Source organism: Nuphar pumila, chromosome 7, assembly GCF_984573655.1.
Source record: "Nuphar pumila chromosome 7, dmNupPumi1.hap1.1, whole genome shotgun sequence".
Lineage (NCBI taxonomy): Eukaryota > Viridiplantae > Streptophyta > Magnoliopsida > Nymphaeales > Nymphaeaceae > Nuphar > Nuphar pumila.
The window spans coordinates 98,977,875-98,999,179 of record NC_143255.1 but is presented as its reverse complement, the minus strand read 5'-3'; the positions used below and the strand labels follow the sequence as shown (position 1 = coordinate 98,999,179).

At 41.2% G+C, this 21,305-nt stretch overlaps 1 protein-coding gene across 1 annotated transcript; it reads right to left on the bottom strand.

The window, feature by feature from the left end:
* Window positions 1-189: 189 nt before the first annotated feature.
* LOC149832599 (anthranilate phosphoribosyltransferase, chloroplastic-like) lies at window positions 190-21,054 on the bottom strand. Its single transcript, XM_090014602.1, has 11 exons — window positions 21,009-21,054; window positions 4,792-5,022; window positions 4,554-4,697; window positions 3,838-3,999; window positions 3,619-3,706; window positions 2,711-2,898; window positions 1,609-1,699; window positions 1,436-1,489; window positions 1,093-1,210; window positions 452-586; window positions 190-336 (listed from the first exon to the last, which is right to left on the bottom strand). The coding sequence occupies exons 2-10, from the start codon at window positions 4,981-4,983 to the stop codon at window positions 580-582; spliced, it is 1,044 nt and encodes a 347-aa protein (XP_089870728.1). The 5' UTR covers window positions 4,984-5,022; window positions 21,009-21,054; the 3' UTR covers window positions 190-336; window positions 452-579.
* Window positions 21,055-21,305: the final 251 nt, after the last annotated feature.

Here is a 21,305-nt window from a genome sequence, read left to right as displayed (position 1 = left end):
GCCATGGTAACTCTCGTGCTCTCCACCCCAGCCTCCACCATGCGCCAGAACATCTCCAAGCTAGTCCTGTAGCACCCACAATCAGCGAGTTCCACGACCTGGGGTCTCTCTCAGGCATTTCATCGAACACTTTCCGCACATCGTAGATGCAACAAAGTCTCACATACATCAAAATCATGTCTCTTTATTACAACATATGAAAAATAACTAAAACAAAGTTCTAATAAGAACCTTAGATCAAAGGTGATTTTTTATTTTTCTCTTTGATATGCTATATCACTTGGCACTTTTAATTGTTTTCCCACGTAGTTCAGATGCAGCAGCAGTTCTTAAACGCTGCACAAAGAAAAAGAGAAAATTCCAAACCTTGTTATTCATCACTTTTTTTCTGGATAATCATCAATTGAATCAGAAAAGTAAAAAAAGTCACAGAGAAAATTAAATAACTTACATTTGAAACACTTATCCAAGAGTCCAGTGTCTTGATAGCCTTTCCTGATTGTTGTGTTTCACGAGCTAGGTCTACTCCTTCAGCAAGGTTTTTAACATGCCCACAAGCTAAAAGGGAAGCCGCTGCATTCAGAATCTAAAAATATTTTGGAAACAAAGCATTAGAAGATGCCCAATAAAATGTCTTGTGCAACCTTCAAAAATCTGAAAACTTTGAGGTGACCTCATGGAGGCAAAGATAGGCTTCCAGGCAAATAAAGGAGATTAATTAGGAACTGATGTGCACAGGCATGAAATGGAGAGCGGATCCTGTAAAACGCTGGGTGAGATTAGCAACCTTACCCAGCGTTTACAACCACAAAACCCACCCCTCTGTGGGTCCCACTTGTACTGAGCTGCAATACAGTGGGGTGGGTTTTGTGGTTGTAAACGCTGGGTGAGACTGCTAATCTCACCCAGCGTTTTACAGGATCCGCTCTCCATGAGATGGAATAACCACCATAGCAAAATTTCATCATTCCAGTGAGAGGATGGCATAAGATACTAATCTATTAAGTGCATAGGATGACAAACATTAGCATTCCTTGGAATAATAAAAAGAAATGATTGCATGCTATTAACCAGAAATGAAAAGGAACTTACAAAAGCATCGCTATTGATCCCTTATCACCGGAGAGTACATTCCTAAGCACTCGTGCATTAAACTCTGGTCCACCACCTTTCAAGCTTTCCAAAGTGCAGCGTGGTATTCCAAACTCCACTACGAATACAAACAGTATGTACACACCATTAATCACACTAAAATGGCAGGAAAAGCAAAAAAAAACTGAGATGTTATTCCAAAATAGCTACATTCATGCCATTCTGTCCAAAAGTTGATAGTCCGTTTGATATTCAGACATAAATTTGCATGTGTGCCTGTACTAAATTACTAATTCTTTTATGATTTTGACAATTTCTGAGGTAATTGAAAAGAAATGCTTACATGGATCGAAGGGAAAGTTCTCAATTTTCTCTGGACTAACATCAAGAACAAATCCTGGACCAGATAAAAAAAAAACGAACCTATCAGGTATAATCCCAACTATTTTACACAAGTTAAACATTTCTGAAATTGAAGAAATGGACAGGTAATCTGAAACATGAAAATGTGATTACCAAGAGGACTCATTTCATCCAGTCCCTCTGAATGAACTACCAATGCCCTCTTCATGCCAAATCTCTGTACAGATTTCGCCATCTTACTGACCTAAGAAAGCAAATTGATCCCTTAAATCTTAAAATTGAAAAAGTTCAATGAACAAGGAAATGGAGAACCATCTGATGCATTGCAGTACTTTCCATTAGTTCTACAATATCTATTTTTTGATACTTCACCAAAAGAAAAAACAGTTGCTAACACATGATACAGCACATATAATTCAAATCAAATGTCATGACTATGTCTTTAATTTAACTATGGCTCACCGGAACCCCAACCCCAACCCCAACTCAACTACTTTGAAAAAAGCCTTCCTCTTACACTTGAAAAGAGAAAAAAAATATATTTATATTAAGGCAAAGGAGAAGTGAAAAATTATATGTAAAAGAACATGAAAGCCTTCTGGAAGGTGCAATAACCATACAAGTATGACTCATTATAGATGGGAAATACATTGGACAGCATTTGTTGTCAATCACCATCATCATGAATCACAAGCTCTATGTGGCCAAGGAAATTACTCTGATGTACATATCGAGATATGGTTCAATGAACAATAACAGAACCTACATCAAATTATTCTAGTCAACACCCAGAAAGAGTCAATACTATGACCACCTCAAGATGAACACAGGCTGACAAATAAATCCTCATCCTGGTGATTGATGAGCAGAATTCCTTACACAAAATTTAAGCCAGTTTTGATGCACTCCAAAAGAAGCAGAGGGTGATTCTCAAGGCAGCAAGTTTTCATGACTGGAATGATATCTTTAAAGATGAAACTTGATGAGAAAAGTTGCTATTTGGATACCATAGCAATCTGCCCTTGTGTCATGTATCAGACTTAATGAGGAGCGAAAAACACAACTTTGCTAGTCGCTACAGTGAAGTGATCAAAATAAATGAGAAGAATAAAGAGAGCAAACTACAAAGTACATTAAATTAATAAAATTCCTTCGTAAAAAGTGAAGATATAACCATTCCTGCTGGAAAAGGGAACAAACATAAAGAATGAAAAATACAAACTAATGAGCATATTGAAGGAAACTTTTAAATTACCAGTTCTTGATGGTAGACACCAACAACAGCATATGGAACCCGTGCTGGATTCAACATTGGGCCCAGTATGTTGAATACTGTCTTCAATTTCAATTTTTTCCGTACAGGAGCAACAATTTTCATTGCCGGATGGTACTCAGGACTCATAATAAAACCAATCCCTACTTCCTCTATACATTTCTTTACCCCTGGTTCCACAAAAGACAAGTTTTATCATGAACAGTCCTAAAAATCAGCAACTAAGAAAAAAAGAGAACATACAAAGAACAAGAATACTACATGAAACAAAGGTAATTATCGACTCATAGTTTAATTCATTCCCTTTTTTGTTAAGAGTATATAAATGGCCTGTAACATGATGCATGTATGCATGGCTTTTAACACTTGAGGGAAAATAATGTTATTTGCTGTACCTTGAACATCTGTTTCTAAGGGCCGAATTGTTCACAGGAAAAGAACTGGTTTCGTATGAAAAAGGGTCATTTTCCTGTGGTAGGTGAAGCAAACACCTCCCACAGGAAAACAAGCCCCATGTAGGATGCTATGGGGCCCACGTTTCCCCTGCCCTACAGAGTTTTCATATGAAAACCTTTTCATAAGGCCTCCTGGAGAAGTGCTATACCATGGGTAAATGTGACGCCCATGTGGGGCATGGATGTTTCTCGATGGACCTTTCATACCGAAGGCACTTCCCTTCCCACCCCATGAAACAAACAGGCCATAAGCATCTCCTAATGAATCAATATATCATTGCGATTTCAAATTTCAGTTGTCTACACTGAAATTCATTGATCAATAGCTCAATTGCAATTATACTTGTGATATTTTCATTACCATGTTTTAGATGTATGATAATTTCAATGTAACATATACCTAAAAGCAATTACATATCAATAAATTTTGTATACTGACCTCGGCATCCAAGTCAATAATTACACCTAGCTCCTTGAGCATATCTGCACTTCCACATGCAGAAGAACTGGAGCGGTTTCCTTGCTGCAAGAAAAATTACAGTAATCACTCTCCTCTATTTATCAATTAAAATAAAGCACAATTGTAAAGGTTAAATAAAAAGCCAGAAAAGAAGGTTAGCTTCAAAATCATAGCCTATTTGAAGCCATCCTGACCTTTGCAACCTTCGCTCCACAAGCAGCAGATAATATGGAAGCACCAGTTGAGATGTTAACTGTGTTTGCGCCATCACCATCTGTTCCAACAATATCAACCGCATCAGCAAGCCCTTTGATATGCTTGCAACGTTTTATCATTGCCTTTGCCAATCCCGTGATCTATTTACAGAAAAATACCATAAACTCAGTAAAAAGAATATAACAAATTCACTATGCAGACACAGATTTTCTTTCAATGGTCTTTGCCTAACCAACATTTGGGTTCCACATCTTGACATTATACACTAGCGGTGCAAATGAACAAGGCCCGGCCCAGTTCTTGGACATGTTTGTGTCTAAAATTTAGGAGCAGTGAGCAGAAAGTGGACTAATTATTTGGTTACTTCCAGAAGACAGCCAGGAAAGAACCAAATTTGGTAGGCTAAGGGCCTGGCACACTTGAGGTTCAGTCGTGACTGGGATCTGCCTGAACTTGGGCCTAACAGGATAGAACAGGGCTGTGCTTCAATTTAGGCCCATTTAGTTACACCCAACAGGCTGAAGCATAGCCTGGCCTGGATCAAACCAAGCTCTTCATGCACATCAGTAAAGTTCATGCACTGAATATCACCAGTGACCATGGAAACAATTTCTAGTCTAAGAGGACAGACACAAAATCATGCAGAAATGAAAAAAAAATACTAAAACAAAAGATATCCATGCCTAAGCCTTACTTCTTCATATGTCTCTCCTTTGGCCCTTAAAAGAACAAGAAATGCACTTATTAGAGCTTCATCGCCTTCACTCAACAAAAATTCAAGTGAGGCCTCCGCCTCATCTTCAGATAAATTAACTCTTTCAATCAGTGATTCCAACAACTGAAAACCAAAACAAAAAACCATAAGCGATCAATATAAGAATAAAACCAACAACAAAAGCAACAACCTAAACTACGTATCAGATCATCTGTACCTCTTTGGCGTTGGTAGAACAGAGCCAGTTTGGATTGGGGCTTCGGAAACCAGATCTCGAAGCCAAAAACTGTTTTGAAGCTTTATTGGATGTTGATGGAAAAGAACACCTTTGAAGATCAACTCGCCTTTGCTTGATGCTGCAACTTCTCAGTGAAGGTAAAACAGAGAAATTGCAACCAACGACGACCATCTTTTCTTATCTATGGAGAAACACTGTTTCTGCTCGCCTCTGTTTGAACATTAAAGGAGAAAAAAATAGCTAAAACCAATAGAAATGCTGAAATTTTCAAGAAGCTCTTCCCTTACCTCATACTACAACGACGTTCACTTCCATAACTAACCAAAACCTCATCAATCAAGCTTCTAACTTCGCATGCAAAAAGTCTCCTTCCCACTAAACAAACTCTCAAGAAACTCAAACGATTCCACCCTCCGCAAATCGGTTAACAAATTTACGAGAAAAAAACTTCCAAATTCTCAATAAAGGAAAGTTTTTATGCTCCTTTGACACAAATGTGCTAGATTCATGAGGTAATCTTCCAAAAAGACACACGAACCCCGATATACCAAGAAGAAATCCTCAGGAAACTTTAGTCTTCCAGCAAATTTCCTCTAAAAAATTGAACACACAAATACTTTAAACTTTTAAAAACGTTTCATACGGAATCCACGATCGCTCAGCTCCAAACGAAAAGGATCGGAAGGAAAAATCTCCAAATACATCAAATTCTCGAGAATTCTACCTCTCTATTCTAGCGTCCGTACTCCATCCCCCGCTTCGACCACAATACCGCGTCCAATAACCCTGTAATCGCAATCTGAAGAAGAGAAGAAATCACCCCGCCTCGATCGGAAAACTCATCCGATTAGAAGCCTTCTCCTTCCTCGCCTAACTGCGAAAGAACAAAGAACGACAGCTGGTAGAAGGATGTGTTGGACATTATGGGTTACGGGTTCAACCCGCAGTGTGACCCGGTTTGACACCATGTTAGTGGGTCACGTAAGTGACAGAATGATGGAGGTAGTGGGTGGGAGTTACGTGAACGTGGAGAGACCACATTCACCTGCTCAATTCTCCATTATATAAAGTGGTTTTGGGGTTACGAAAATGATGAGATTTCGTAACAATTATCTGCCAAATATTGTTCTGCATACAGGAGCAGCAGAACGGGTCCTGCTCACCGTCGACATTAGGCCTGGGCTCATTGTGGGCGTCGACCGGTTAAGGAGAACGCCGAATCACCTACACAATCAATGGCGAATCCAGCTACATTCCCTGTCTATTTGTTTTCACAGGGTTTTCGCCAACAATGGGTTATGGGCCCACTGCCACGCATTCCCGCTGCGCGTGGCCATGTAGGCTGTAACGGCGTTTTGGCGTCGGTGAAGTCGTCGTGGGGCGACAACCACCGATTAGCCGAAGACTGTCGCTATGAGGCGACAGTCATCACCGGCAAATGTCACTGGAAAAAGGCGACATTTTTTTTCCCTGTCCTGGCAAACTTTAAAAAAAAAAAAAAATCGAACCGGATCGGGTCCGGCGTGGCGACCCGTGGACAGACCCGATCCAAACCCTTTTGGGTGGATCGGGTCTGCATTTTTGTTTTTTGGATCTGACCAAGACCCATAAAGGTATCGGGTCTGGGTCTGATCCGGAAAGAATCGGGTTTGAATCGGGTCCATTTTTGGTCCGGGTCTAATCTGGGTTCATTTTGGATCGGGTCCGATCCGGACCCATTAAGAGCCGGGTCGAACCCGGTATCCGGTTTGGACCGGGTCATACCCGGGTCCATGTAGGATCGGGTCATACCCGGGTCCATATAGGACCGGGTCATACCCGGGTCCATATTGGACCGGGTCGAACCCGGTATTCGGTTTGAACCGGGTCGTACCTGGGTCCATGTTGGATCGGGCCGAACCCGGTATCCGGTCTGAACCGGGTCGTACCCGGGTCCATGTTGGACCGGGTCGAACCCGATATCAATTTTGGACCGGGTCGAACCCGGTATATGTTTTGGAACGGGTCCGACCCGGGCCTGTTTCGGACCGGGTCTTACCCGGGTTTTGATTCGGGTCGGGTCCGACCCGTATTAAGTATGGGTCGGGTCAGACCCGGATCCCATTTGAAACTGGGTTGGATCCATAAAAACAGGATCCAAACACTATTGGGACTGAATCGGATCAGGAACCTGATCCGACCCCTTCCGGAACCGGTTCGGAGCCATTTTTGACCGGTTCCGGAATGCTGAGACCCTGTTTTCATAAATATAAAGAATTACAGGGATTTTGGCATACGGTTATAGGGTTTTATGAACTTTTGTTCATATTATGTATCGGTTTATAAGGTTCAGAACCGGTTCGGACCCTTAGATGACCGGTTCGGGGCGGTTTCAGACCGGTTCAAAGTGTTTTAAGACCGGTTCCTACATAAGAACCCTGAGTTTTACCCATATGAGCATGCTTTTGTTATTTTTCATGCTTTATAAAGTATTTATTTTGAATAATGCATGACTTATGCATGTTAATTCATGTATTTAGCGTTGGTTAAGTTATGCATACTGATTTTAAGCATGAATTATAACTAAATTTATGACAATTAGTTTATGCATTTGTGTTGTAGTATGAATTGATATTATGTCATGAATATACATGCATTAAAATGTGTGCATGGGTGTACTCCATAATACGAATAAATTTTTCGGTAAAAGATTTTGATTAACCGATTCATCAATCACCAAAGTGATCTGAGTCGTGTTAATTGAGGATTCTTTGAACCGTATTAAGAACGACAGCTGGTAGAAGGATGTGTTGGACATTATGGGTTACGGGTCCAACCCGCAGTGTGACCCGGTTTGACACCATGTTAGTGGGTCACGTAAGTGACAGAATGATGGAGGTAGTGGGTGGGAGTTACGTGAATGTGGAGAGACCACATTCACGTAACTGCCCAATTCTCCATTATATAAAGTGGTTTTGGGGTTACGAAAATGATGAGATTTCGTAACAATTCTCTGCCAAATATTGTTCTGCATACAGGAGCAGCAGAACGGGTCCTGCTCACCGTCGACATTAGGCCTGGGCTCATTGTGGGCGTCGACCGGCTGAGGAGAACGCCGAATCACCTACACAATCAATGGCGAATCCAGCTACACTCCCTGTCTATTTGTTTTCACAGGGTTTTCGCCAACAATGGGTTATGGGCCCACTGCCACGCATTCCCGCTGCGCGTGGCCATGTAGGCTGTAACGGCGTTTTGGCGTCGGTGAAGTCGCCGTGGGGCGACAACCACCGATTAGCCGAAGACTGTCGCTATGAGGCGACAGTCATCACCGGCAAATGTCACTGGAAAAAGGCGACATTTTTTTTCCCTGTCCTGGCAAACTTTAAAAAAAAAAAAAAAATCGAATCGGATCGGGTCAGGCGTGGCGACCCGTGGACAGACCCGATCCAAACCCTTTTGGGTGGATCGGGTCTGCATTTTTGTTTTTTGGATCTGACCAAGACCCATAAAGGTACCGGGTCTGGGTCTGATCCGGAAAGAATCGGGTTTGAATCGGGTCCATTTTTGGTCCGGGTCTAATCTGGGTTCATTTTGGATCGGGTCCGATCCGGACCCATTAAGAGCCGGGTCGAACCCGGTATCCGGTTTGGACCGGGTCATACCCGGGTCCATGTAGGATCGTGTCATACCCGGGTCCATATAGGACCGGGTCATACCCGGGTCCATATTGGACCGGGTCGAACCCGGTATTCGGTTTGAACCGGGTCGTACCCGGGTCCATGTTGGACCGGGCCGAACCCGGTATCCGGTCTGAACCGGGTCGTACCCGGGTCCATGTTGGACCGGGTCGAACCCGATATCCATTTTGGACCGGGTCGAACCCGGTATATGTTTTGGAACGGGTCCGACCCGGGCCTGTTTCGGACCGGGTCTTACCCGGGTTTTGATTCGGGTCGGGTCCGACCCGTATTAAGTATGGGTCGGGTCAGACCCGTATCCCATTTGAAACTGGGTTGGATCCATAAAAACAGGATCCAAACACTATTGGGACTGAATCGGATCAGGAACCTGATCCGACCCCTTCCGGAACCGGTTCGGAGCCATTTTTGACCGGTTCCGGAATGCTGAGACCCTGTTTTCATAAATATAAAGAATTACAGGGATTTTGGCATACGGTTATAGGGTTTTATGAACTTTTGTTCATATTATGTATCGGTTTATAAGGTTCAGAACCGGTTCGGACCCTTAGATGACCGGTTCGGGGCGGTTTCAGACCGGTTCAAAGTGTTTTAAGACCGGTTCCTACATAAGGACCCTGGGTTTTACCCATATGAGCATGCTTTTGTTATTTTTCATGCTTTATAAAGTATTTATTTTGAATAATGCATGACTTATGCATGTTAATTCATGTATTTAGCGTTGGTTAAGTTATGCATACTGATTTTAAGCATGAATTATAACTAAATTTATGACAATTAGTTTATGCATTTGTGTTGTAGTATGAATTGATATTATGTCATGAATATACATGCATTAAAATGTGTGCATGGGTGTACTCCATAATACGAATAAATTTTTCGGTAAAAGATTTTGATTAACCGATTCATCAATCACCAAAATGATCTGAGTCGTGTTAATTGATGATTCTTTGAACCGTATTAAGATTCGTAATTATGATTGTGTGTGAATTTATAAAACATCGATTCTACCCAAAGGTAGGTCGTTGTGTTCCAAATTTACACAGGGTGTGATAGTAGATATGAATTCCAGCCCATGAAGCATGTTCGTACCCAAAGGTACAGTGCTGAATTGCCTTTGGATTAATGATCTACTAGTTTCACTAACTGAAGTCAATTCCTTGAGAATTGAAGAGACGAAGCAATCATGAGTATTATCGTTTTCACCAAAGTGAAACGATAATGGCTCAACTATGCTTGTCTCAGAAAAGGTGAAAATAAAGGGTCTCACTTTTACCTTTTCAACACGAGTCTCGTTTGAGCAATAATAGTAACACTTTCCATTTTTCGTTCCTTTGATGTATCAGGTTCCTTCCATATCGACGGTTCTAGTAGTATCCCTATCTTAGACGGATCAAATTTTTCTGATTGGAAAGAAATTGTGTTATTCACTTTGGGCTATATGGATTTAGATCTGGCCCTTAGAATTGACGAACCTCCCGCTCTTAATGAGCAGAGCACAGCCGATCAGAAGGCTGCCTCTGAGAAGTGGGAGCGCTCGAATAGACTTAGCCTGTTGCTTTTGCAATCTCGGGTGGCTAAGAACATTCGAGGCGCAATTCCTCACTGTAGGACTGTGAAGGAATTTCTGGGAGCCATTGAGGCTCAGTTCGTCACTTCTAATAAGGCAAGGGCCAGTACCCTCATGTCCAAATTAGTGTCTATGAAATATGCTGGTAACAGTCACATCCGACAACACATTTTGGAAATGAGGAATATTGCAACTCAACTGAATGACATGAAGTTCGCCATCTCTGACTCGTTTTTAGTCCATCTGATCTTAACCTCGTTACCTACTGAGTATGGACCCTTTAAAATCTCCTACAACACACATAATGATGAGTGGTCTTTTAATGACCTCTTGAGTAAGTGTGTTGAGGAAGAGGAGAGGTTGAAGGGTGAGAGGGTGCCAAGTGCACATATGGCCTCTCATAAGGATAAACAGAGGTCGAGGCCAAAGAAAAGCTCCTTCAAAAAGAAGAATCAGAAGAGAGCCACTGGGGAGAGTTCAAACTCTCAGGCGAAAGCCAAATCCCAGTTTGGTGGCCCCTCTATAAAGTGTTTCTTCTGCAAAAAGAAAGGGCATAAGAAGGTGGACTGTTTGAAGTTCAAGAAGTGGCTCAAAAATAAAGGTAATAAGTCATTCGTTTCTCATGAGTGCAATCTAATTCATGTTCAATTGCATAGTTGGTGGATTGATTCTGGTGCCACGGTGCACATTGCCAACTCTTTGCAGGCATTTCTGAACAAAAGGGAACCAACGGAGCATGAAAGAAGCATCTTCTCAGGAAATAAGATGCGTTCACATGTCAAGAGCGTTGTGACCTGCAGAATTGTGTTGGAGTCGGGATTCATGTTAGATTTGGTCGATACATTTTATGTTCCATCTTATAGTCGAAGCCTAATTTCAATTTCAAAACTTGATAAGTTTGATTTTGTGTTTAAATTTGAAAAATCTGAACTTATTATTATGAAAAATTCAATGAATATAGGTTCTGCATATATGTGTGATGGTTTGTATCGATTAAGAACCAAACTCCAAATTCAGGAATCTCACTCCATTGAGAACACAATGATTGGCAATAAACGTGGTCTAAAGAATGATCAATCCTATTTGCTTTGGCATCGGAGGTTAGGACATATCTCGAAAGAGAGAGTCCAAAGACTCGTGAAAGAGAGAATCCTTGGATCCCTTGATTTTACGAATATAGAGCCATGTGTTGACTGCATAAAGGCTAAGCAGTCTAACACATACAAGAAAGATGCCAAACGCAGCAATGAAAAGTTAGAAATAGTGCATACGGATGTCTGCGGCCCTTTTTCACCGTGTTATACGGGTAAAAAGTATTTTGTCACCTTTATAGACGATTACTCACGGTATATGTATCTCTACTTATTATCTGAAAAATCTGAATTCTTTCAAGTTTTTAAGGACTTCAAGAAAAAAGTAGAGAAACAAACCGGTGAAGTTATTAAGGTTGTCAGGTCAGATAGAGGTGGCGAATATTATGATCGTTTCACTGAGATGGGACAAAAGGAAGGTCCATTAGCGCGGTTTCTAAAAGAGGAAGGCATTGTACCTCAGTATACCATGCCTGGTAGTACTTATCAGATTGGTGTAGCTGAGAGAAGAAACCGTACGCTTAAAGAAATGGTTCGAGCGATGTTGAATCACTCAAACCTTCCTTTAACCTTGTGGGGTGAAGCTCTTAGGACTGCAGTGCATATTTTGAATAAGGTTCCTACGAAGGCTGTTCAAAAGACTCCTTACGAGTTATGGACAGGTAGAAAACCTTCTTTGTCATATATGCACATATGGGGATGTCCAGCAGAAGCTAAATTGTATAACCCACATATAAAAGTTTTTGATCCTAGGACAACTAGTGGATTCTTCATTGGTTATCCAGAAAGATCGAAAGGCTTTAGGTTTTATTGTCCATCTCATACACCACAGATAGTGGAAACAGATAAAGCAAAATTTCTTGAAAATGGTTCTGTTGGGATAGATGCATCTCAAAATATTAATTTTGAGGAAATGCAGGATTCAGGTTTCTCACCTGCTAAGGATAATGACCCGACTTTCTCTATCATTGTTCCTTCGAGTAATGTAAGAGAAAGTCCAGTCAATGAACATCAATCCCAACTAGATCCGGTTGTTGATGAGGATATACAACAACAACAGGATACAGAGGTTCATTTTGACCCACCTGTAGCACCTGTATGGAGGTCCACCAGAATTAGGAAATCTGCTATCCATCCGGACTATGTGGTGTATTTACAAGAGTTAAATGATTTTATAGACATTGATGAAGATCCCTTCACATTTGTAGAAGCCATTGAAAGTGAAAGATCAACACATTGGATTAATGCCATGAAAGAAGAGCTTGACTCTATGGCAAAGAACCAAGTGTGGGATCTTGTACCTCGACCTGATGGAGTTAGACCTGTTGGTTGTAAATGGGTTTACAAAACCAAAACAGACTCTAAAGGTCATGTGGAGAGGTACAAGGCTAGGCTTGTTGCAAAAGGTTTCATACAGATAGAGGGCATTGATTATAATGAGACTTTTTCTCCTGTCTCAACTAAAGATTCATTAAGAATAATCATGGCCCTCGTAGCTCATTTTGATTTAGAGCTGCATCAAATGGATGTGAAAACTGCCTTCCTGAATGGGGATCTCTGGATGAGGAGGTATACATGCAACAACCTCCTGGTTTCAGTATAGATGACTCAAATAACTTAGTTTGCAAATTGAATAAGTCAATTTATGGACTTAAACAGGCCTCCCGCCAATGGTATAAGAAGTTCAATAAGGTAATTATGAACTTTGGATTCACTGAAAACATTGTTGATCAGTGTATTTACATTAAGACTAGTGGGAGTAAGTTCATAATTTTGGTTTTATATGTTGACGATATTCTTCTTGCAACTGATGATTTGAGTCTTTTACATGAAACAAAAGACTTTCTTTCCTCTCATTTCGATATGAACGACATGGGTGAGGCCACTTATGTCCTTGGAATCGAGATCCGTCGTAATAGAACTAAGGGTGTCCTTGGCCTATCTCAGAAATCCTATATCCTTAAGGTTCTTAAAAGATATGGGATGGAGAATTGTTCTCCTAGTTCGGCATCTATAGTGAAAGGGGATAAATTGAGCTTGAAGGACTGTCCTCAGGATGATATTGCGAAGGCTCAGATGGATGCTGTCCCATATGCTTCAGCAGTTGGGAGTTTACAGTACGCGCAGACCTGCACTCGACCTGATATAGCATTTGCTGTGGGAATGCTTGGTAGATATCAGTCAAATCCAGGCATTGCGCACTGGAAGGCAGCAAAGAAGGTCATACGTTATTTACAAGGAACGAAAGACTATATGTTGACCTACAGGAAAGCTGACCACCTAGAGGTCGTTGGATACTCTGATGCGGACTTAGGGGGATGTATTGATAGTAGAAAATCCACTACTGGATACATTTTCCTTCTAGCGGGTGGTGCTGTCTCATGAAGAAGCGGAAAGCAGTCTACCACTGCTGCTCATACCATGGAGGCGGAATTTATTGCTCTATACGAGACTTCGTCACAGGCCATTTGGATAAGGAACTTCATTATGGGTCTTGGTATAGTGGACTCTATTGAGAGACCACTAAAGATCTTTTGTGACAATGAAGCAGCCGTGTCCTTTTCAAATAACAACAAGAGCTCAACATCGTGTCGACACATGGAGTTAAAATATTTTGTTGTTAAAGAAAGGACTGAGAATCATTTGGTATGTATTGATACAATTGGGACGAAGGAAATGACTGCGGATCCCCTTACTAAAGGGCTAGCACCGGGATTGTATTCCCAACATGTAAAGGGGATGGGTCTTTTTGATTCCTTCTGATGTATGACAATACATTATGTAATTACATTTGTGTTTATGTTATGATTCTCTAAGGTTTTGAGTTATTGTTGATTTTGCATAAAGAATCTCTCATATGGGTTAGAGAGAATAGCAGAATAACAATATTAAAGGACCAATTGAATAGATGAGAGACCAACCTATTCATAAAGATAATTTCTTTACATGCCTAAGCACTGAAGGTGAATTGTAGTGTAGTACAAGGAAATATGACATTTCACAAAGAGGTGTTCATATCCTTGACTCATACGATTCATCCTTGTGATAAAGGGTGGCATGTGAACCCACATGAAGAATTAAATCGAGATAACGGTATACTCCTCGATTTAGAACACTTTTGGTGTCAATGGGTCAAGTGGGAGAATGTTGGACATTATGGGTTACGGGTCCAACCCGCAGTCTGACCCGGTTTGACACCATGTTAGTGGGTCACGTAAGTGACTGGATGATGGAGGTAGTGGGTGGGAGTTACATGAATGTGGAGAGACCACATTCACGTAACTTCCCAATTCTCCATTATATAAAGTGGTTTTGGGGTTACGAAAATGATGAGATTTCGTAACAATTCCCTGCCAAATATTGTTCTGCATACAGGAGCAGCAGAACGGGTCCTGCTCACCGTCGACATTAGGCCTGAGCTCATTGTGGGCGTCGACCGGCTGAGGAGAACGCCGAATCACCTACACAATCAATGGCGAATCCAGGTACACTCCCTGTCTATTTGTTTTCACAGGGTTTTCGCCAACAGGATGTGCCTCTCTCCCTGCATCGCTTTTCCTTTCTTCTTCTTCTCTCTCTCTGCGTAGGCAGAGATGGGACCACGGAGATTCAGGCCGTCGCCTTTGAGAGTGGCACCGTAAAAGACTAAAATGCCCCTAATCAGGTTTCAAAATTTCGAAAATGTTCATTACAGTTGACTATAAAATCCCTCAATCCACCACCCACAGTGATTATTGTGCTTGGCAGGAAGGAAAGAAATGGGTTCCGTCCCTGCTGCACAGATACGACTCCAATTAGGGATGTAAACGGTTTGGATTAGGATCAGATGTGACTAATACCATATTCGACTAATCGGATGTTGGTTAAGGTTCTGGAACCGGTACCGAGAGCGATACGGGAGTGATGATGGATCGACGGACATGAGAGCAGAGCTCACAACAACATCCTCGGCTGGATGTTGTTGAACTCCGCCAAACTTAATGAGAGGAGACTCTGATCCGATTTCCCCTCCTAACTCCGCTTCCCCCTCTCAACTACACCAAAACAATCAGCAAAGACAAGCGGGGATCTCGGAAATCCTCATCTCCACTTTCGACAGTTGCTCCTAAACAGATTCAAATTCGGATTCAGAATCAGAAGGTAAAAAGTTCATACTAGATCCACCTTTTACATGTAAATAGATCTTGATATCTTAACCAAATTTGGTTGATTCCGCGTATGATGTATGACTGTATGCATCTTAATCCGGATTCAGGCATCTTGATCTAGATCCAAATAACGTTAGGCCTACAATCTCTTGTGCTCTTAGTTTGGTCTTGGGCCTCTAGCTCATTGTACTACTAATACATGACACGTTAAAAGCTATTGGACCAAGGTTAGGCGTGCCCTATTTGGATGTGGGTCTGGATCTGCTTGAACCGGAATCTGTTGCACTGGACCAATATAAGTCAGTGATCCATTAGCATTTGAGGTCTTTCTGGTCCTTTTCTCTTCAAGCATGAATCGTAGACTGACATGGGAACCCAACTTTTATTGTGTACATGTATAAACCTACCAATGAGTGTGGGGAAATGCATCTCTGAATTGATATATCCAAATGTTCAAAGATGGAAAGTTAGAGTGAGAAAAGGTAAGTTTGAACTTTGAAATGACACAATGAATGCTAAGAGAGCCAAATCCACTGGTTCAAAGATTGCAAGTTTAGAGTGAGTAAAATCTTAAAACCATACCATAAAAAGGGCTTTCAAAGTCAAAAGATGTGCTGGTGTCTGGTGAGTAGGGGTGTCAACGGGTCGGGTTTACTTGGACCCGACTCAGACCAAACCCTATAGGGTTCGAGTATGGTGACAAATAAAAAGACCCAATTAAGACCCGGGTTCAGACTTGAAGGTCCGATTAATACATATATTCATGTATAATTTGTGAAATTTTATACCAGATCCGGGGCCAACCTGAGTTCTGATTAAGAACCCGCAAATTTTCAATGTAAAAATGATAAAAAATATTATTTTATTGGGTTTGGTTTATGCAGATCTTATTGGGTCTGAGTATAATTTATCATATAATAGACCTGAGTCCGAACCCAATACCACACTCGAAAATCTGGTCCAAGTCTGATTTCACTTGGGTCTGAACCAAACCCAAACCGTTGACACCTTTACTGGTAGGCTCCTTTAAGGGCTTGGGTGGCCGTGAACTCACTGAGGGTTTACCTTACAGGGGGTGGGCCTATTTAATTGATAGGGTTCTCCAAGAGAGTTATTATTATTTATTTTAATGCAAGCTAGGGTTAGGCAGACATCCACCAATTATTATCCAACGTACCACTGAACCCCCGTCCCGTCTCAAACAAATTATCCCCATCCACGCCCTTGTCTCCGTCCCCGCCCTGTCCCTGGCCTGCCCCGCCCCATCCCCGTCCAGCCCTACCCTGCCCCGCCCCACCATGGTTGCAGAAAAGAAACAATAACAACAGTAATACTTTGAGAGAGAGAGAGAGAGCAAGTCATGTACTTGAGTATGAATACACCAAGATCATGTGAGTATGAACTTGTCCTTCACAAACGCTCTAACATTGAGCCAATATTCAATCAACATATTATGAAAGCATTATTAAGCAGAAATCATCCAAGAAAATAACCAAAATAATTTAACAAAGGGGAAAGAACAAGAAAATTCAGCAGTATTATTCTCTATTCTTCACATCTAAGGGAACAAAAGAATTATGGAAAACTATAGCCAACATAAGATGCTTTACACCGAAATATCTAGATCACATTTCAAATCTTGACAACAATTCTCAAAAATCCCAATTCCCCAACAACACATATTGTTTGCTAATAAAAGTTTAGATTAAAATGTTTTGGAAACTAATTTCCCCAGGGCTCAAAAAAGAGAAAAAAAACTTTTTTTCTTATTAACATTTATTCATGAATTACATCCTTCAACTACACTAAAGCTTGCAACCAACAATATCACAAAATCCAATGACCCGTCTACGCAGCATAGTAACATGGTATTCAAAACACAAGAATATTGAGGCATAATAAGATATACTAATAGAGAAAATCACAACAATACGGTAAAAGCACAAAATTATAATCAACTAGACCCTTCTAAAATAAATAAATAAGAAAACAGGCAACACAGACATCAGACACCACACATAAAGCCAAATAACAGGAACGAACTAATAACTAAAGCAGGAAGATAACCAATCAATCTATAGAATAGATAGAACATTACCCCTAGGCACAATAAACCCCAGAACAATCAAATCTCACAAATAACTAAACACCACACTAATATTGCCAATCCAGTGGCTATTTAAACAAAAAAAAACCTGACAAAACCGAAAGCAATAAAAATAAATCTTCAGATCTTAATGGTTTCAGAGGAAGAGATCTTGCATATTCAAAACGAATACACCAAACCTAAACCAGTGTTGTGAGAGGCGTGTGCCTCAATACCTGAAGCGTATGCCTCATACGCGAAGCGCACGCTCAAGGTATTGAGGCGTTTCAGGCTTGAAACGCACACTTCACTCATGTGAAGCGCACGCCTCAAGTCGAAACGCGCTTCGCTTCTAAAGCGTACGCATCTGTGTAGTCCCTACAAACCGCCCCTTTCCTGCCAAAATCCACCGCCGGGGACAGTGACGAGCAGGTTGGCGCCATTGTCAATGGGCTCGGACCACTTGCGGGAGAGCCGAGGTCAAGTTTGTAGAAGGTGAGATGCTTCTGAGCGTCGATGGCAGCATGGCCGGAGGGGTCCTGGTTGGCTTCGAAGTAGTCGAGCTTGATGGCGGCAAAGATGGAGTTGTTACAGTCAACGACAACGTTGGAGTAGACGAGGGTGTGTGACTTGTGAGCCTCGAGAGGGTGGAGATGGGGAGGTGGGCAGCAGTGTCGCGGTTGAGGGTGTAGACGAGCTTCTGCTTCTCGCAGGCGCCGATCATGACGGCGCGACCCTTGGGGTCGACGGCGAGAAACATACCCGGGACGATTCGACGACAACCGAACTTGCCAAAGGTCTCCTGGTGGACCTTGTCGAAGGCGTTGCGCTCCTTGTTGTACTCGAGGATGATGCTGTAGTCGGAGTCCTTATGGGAGCCGGTGAGGCAAAATTGGGCGAGGGAGCGGACGGTGCCGAAGACCTCGAGAGAGAGAGAGAGAGAGAGAGAGAGAGAGAGAGAGAGAGAGAGAGAGAGAGAGAGAGAGAGAGAGAGATGAGGATGCCCTAGGGGTCCGGGACTTGAGGGTGAAAATGGATCGGGTTCGATTGGACCCCCGATTGATCATGAAGCTTACGCTCCAACGCCTCGAGGCTTACACCTCGCTTCATAACATGCTCAACGCCTCGCTTCGCCTCAGCGCATTTAACAACCTTGACCTAAACCTTTTAGGAGCAGAAATCCACCGAAAAACAGACTCGAACTGCAGAATCCTAAACCCTAAAGAAAGCTGAAAAACACAGACGAAACGATCAAGCGACACAATCATAAAGAAGGAGACCCAAATGCTGCGCCCCAGAAAAAACCCTAAATGAAAATAAGAACATAGAAAACCCTAATGGGATAGAGAAAAAAAGAAAAGGAAACCCCTAGTAGTCAGCCTGGAGTGCCTCCGTTCATGTATACATATAATAGGAATTGAGAGAGGTTAGGGTTGGGAACCAGAGCATACTCAAAACTATCATTGCTATCTTCTTTTAAATATTGTGTAATATAGTTTAGATATTTTAGTAATTTTATTAACGGGGATGGGGCAGGGATGAGGTGGGGCGGGGCGGGGGAAAGTGTAAGTCCATCCCTGCACGGGGATGAATTTTGACCTTCATCCCCACCTCCATCCCCGTTTCATGCCCTTCATCCCCGGTCCATAAGGGGCGAGACGGGGCGGGGCCCGTTTCCCCCGGTCCACTGCCATCCCTAACCACAAGGTGACCTGACAACTCCTACCAACCACGCGGAGGCCTTATCATTGAACAAAACATAAAGGCCTTCAAAGTCAATCTAAAAATCTAAATCAAAGTCACTAATCTTGTTAGGGATTTTCTCGGCAAAGAAAAATCTTGGGTTAACTTAATTTTAGGCAAGCTATCTTGAAAAAAAGAGGAAAATATCAGCATATTTAAATAAAAAAATATTTTTTAAAAATATGTTTGTACTTATAAAAATATAAATATCAATAATGTAATACAAATTTTGATATTGAAAATAGTGTTTTTCTTGGAATTATATCAGTTCTTTTAAAATCTCATAATAAAATTCAGGAGATTTTCCAAAAATAACTGATGTTTGTGGATATGATCTAAATGGGCATTAGTGAATTCAGGGCCGTGTGGCAGGGATGCAAATGGATTGAGTTTGGTTGGACCTTCAATCCAAATCCAACACTTTCTTGTCAGATATGATTCACAAGATCAGATCTAATGTGCAATATATCCCAACTTCAGAGCTACTTAATTAGTCTTTTCATATTTAGATTCAAATTTAGATCAATATTTTCTTTAGGATCTACTTGGATCATGATCAAATCTGATTTATTTGCACCTTTTATATGTAAGGAATTTTGTCTCTACCATTCTTCTTTAGATCCAGTATGGTATAAGAATTCATTTTGTGTGTTATTCGGATTCAGGTTAACCCCTGTTTTAAAAAAATTGGATTTGGATATAGACCAACCATGACCTATCCCTTATTTGCATCCCTTACATACGGTGAAGATTATCCCAATTCAACCTCTCTCTCTCTCTCTCTCGCTCTCATATGCACATTTTCGTCTTAAAAATGTGACTTGTGAAATCCTACAAAGTTCAAGATATTAGGACCGTGAAAATTACCACAAAAGCCGTACACTTGCAATATTTTCTACTTTTTTTTTTTTGAAAGGCAAAATTTTCTACTTTGTTTTAAGTGTAAGCTAAGGGAAGCGAAAATTGTAATAGTTATAGAATTTTTATTTTGCACAAATTTGAAAGAAGTTATGAGGGTCAAAATTTTACTTTTGCCTACAAGGATCCGCTCTGGTAAGGGTGATTTTGTAAATATCACCAAATTTAAGGGGGTGTCACAAGGTCGAAACGCATGTGCACACATCTCTTGCAGCAAAGGCCAACTAGGTGTACTCTCTAGTAGTAGAGCTGCACATGAGCTGGGTTTGAACAGAGCTTGAGCTGAATATCCATTTTTTTCGCAAAATGACTGTACTGTGCGGCAAAAATGACAGAAAACCCTACAATTTTGAAATTCTGCCCCATGTTCAATACCGCAACTTTTTGGCTTTAAAAAAACCTTTTCACCCTTTGCACATGCAAATTCCTTTCAAATATGTGAATTTCCTCTCAAATGACGAATTTCCTTCCACACATTTGATGGATTTTTTAAAAGGGAGCCTTCCAAGAGTATCAGGTTATCAATACCAAATAACTTCTTGGAAGGCATTGTTAGAACTTCACATCAATGACTGTCCGGTGGCAATTGTGGGAAACAAGATAAACACAAGTACCAATTTTGAGGAAACACAAGTACCAATTGTGGGAAACAAGATAAACACAAATGTTCTGCTAGCAGCTAATATAGTGAGCCAAAAGATATATTTCTCATCATAAATAGGATTTACAATCTAGCCAACCAGATTATTATGTTCAAATTTGGCCACTAAATAAACTGATAGGGTCTTAATATACAAGGATTCATGTCTGTCAATCCGACAAATAACATATGGATTATAAACAAGTACAGACAATTGGATGCTCAGAGGGAAAATTAAGCCCGCAAAGAGCATACATGTACATGCTCAATGAAAAAAAAAAAGGCAAAAATTTAATAAAAGGAACATGGTTTTCACTTACTTTCTCGTCCAGCCCATGAATAAAGCTTTCAATAGGATCCATAATTCTACCAAAAGGCAATGGAAACTTCACGTTACCCCACATATAAATGAAAAAACAAGATGCCACTAAGATACTTTAAGTAAGCTAACATTTAACAGATACCTGCAGTCCTCTTTGCAATAAATAGTGAAATGTAAGAACTCAAATGGTTACTAAGGCAAGACAGTGCCATACTTCTTGAAGTTCTTGAATGCTGCAGTATCATCCACCTCTCCTCTCATGTCCAACGGATAAGGCTCTCCATTGACCAAAGTA

Coding starts and splice junctions, on each gene's coding strand:
- LOC149832599 (XM_090014602.1), bottom strand. CDS start 4,983: ATGGTCGTCGTTGGTTGCAATTTCTCTGTTTTACCTTCACTGAGAAGT. Junction 4,000..4,553: donor AAGGAGAGACATATGAAGAA/GTAAGGCTTAGG, acceptor TTCTGTAAATAG/ATCACGGGATTGGCAAAGGC. Junction 2,899..3,618: donor TGACTTGGATGCCGAGGTCA/GTATACAAAATT, acceptor TTGTGGAACCAG/GGGTAAAGAAATGTATAGAG.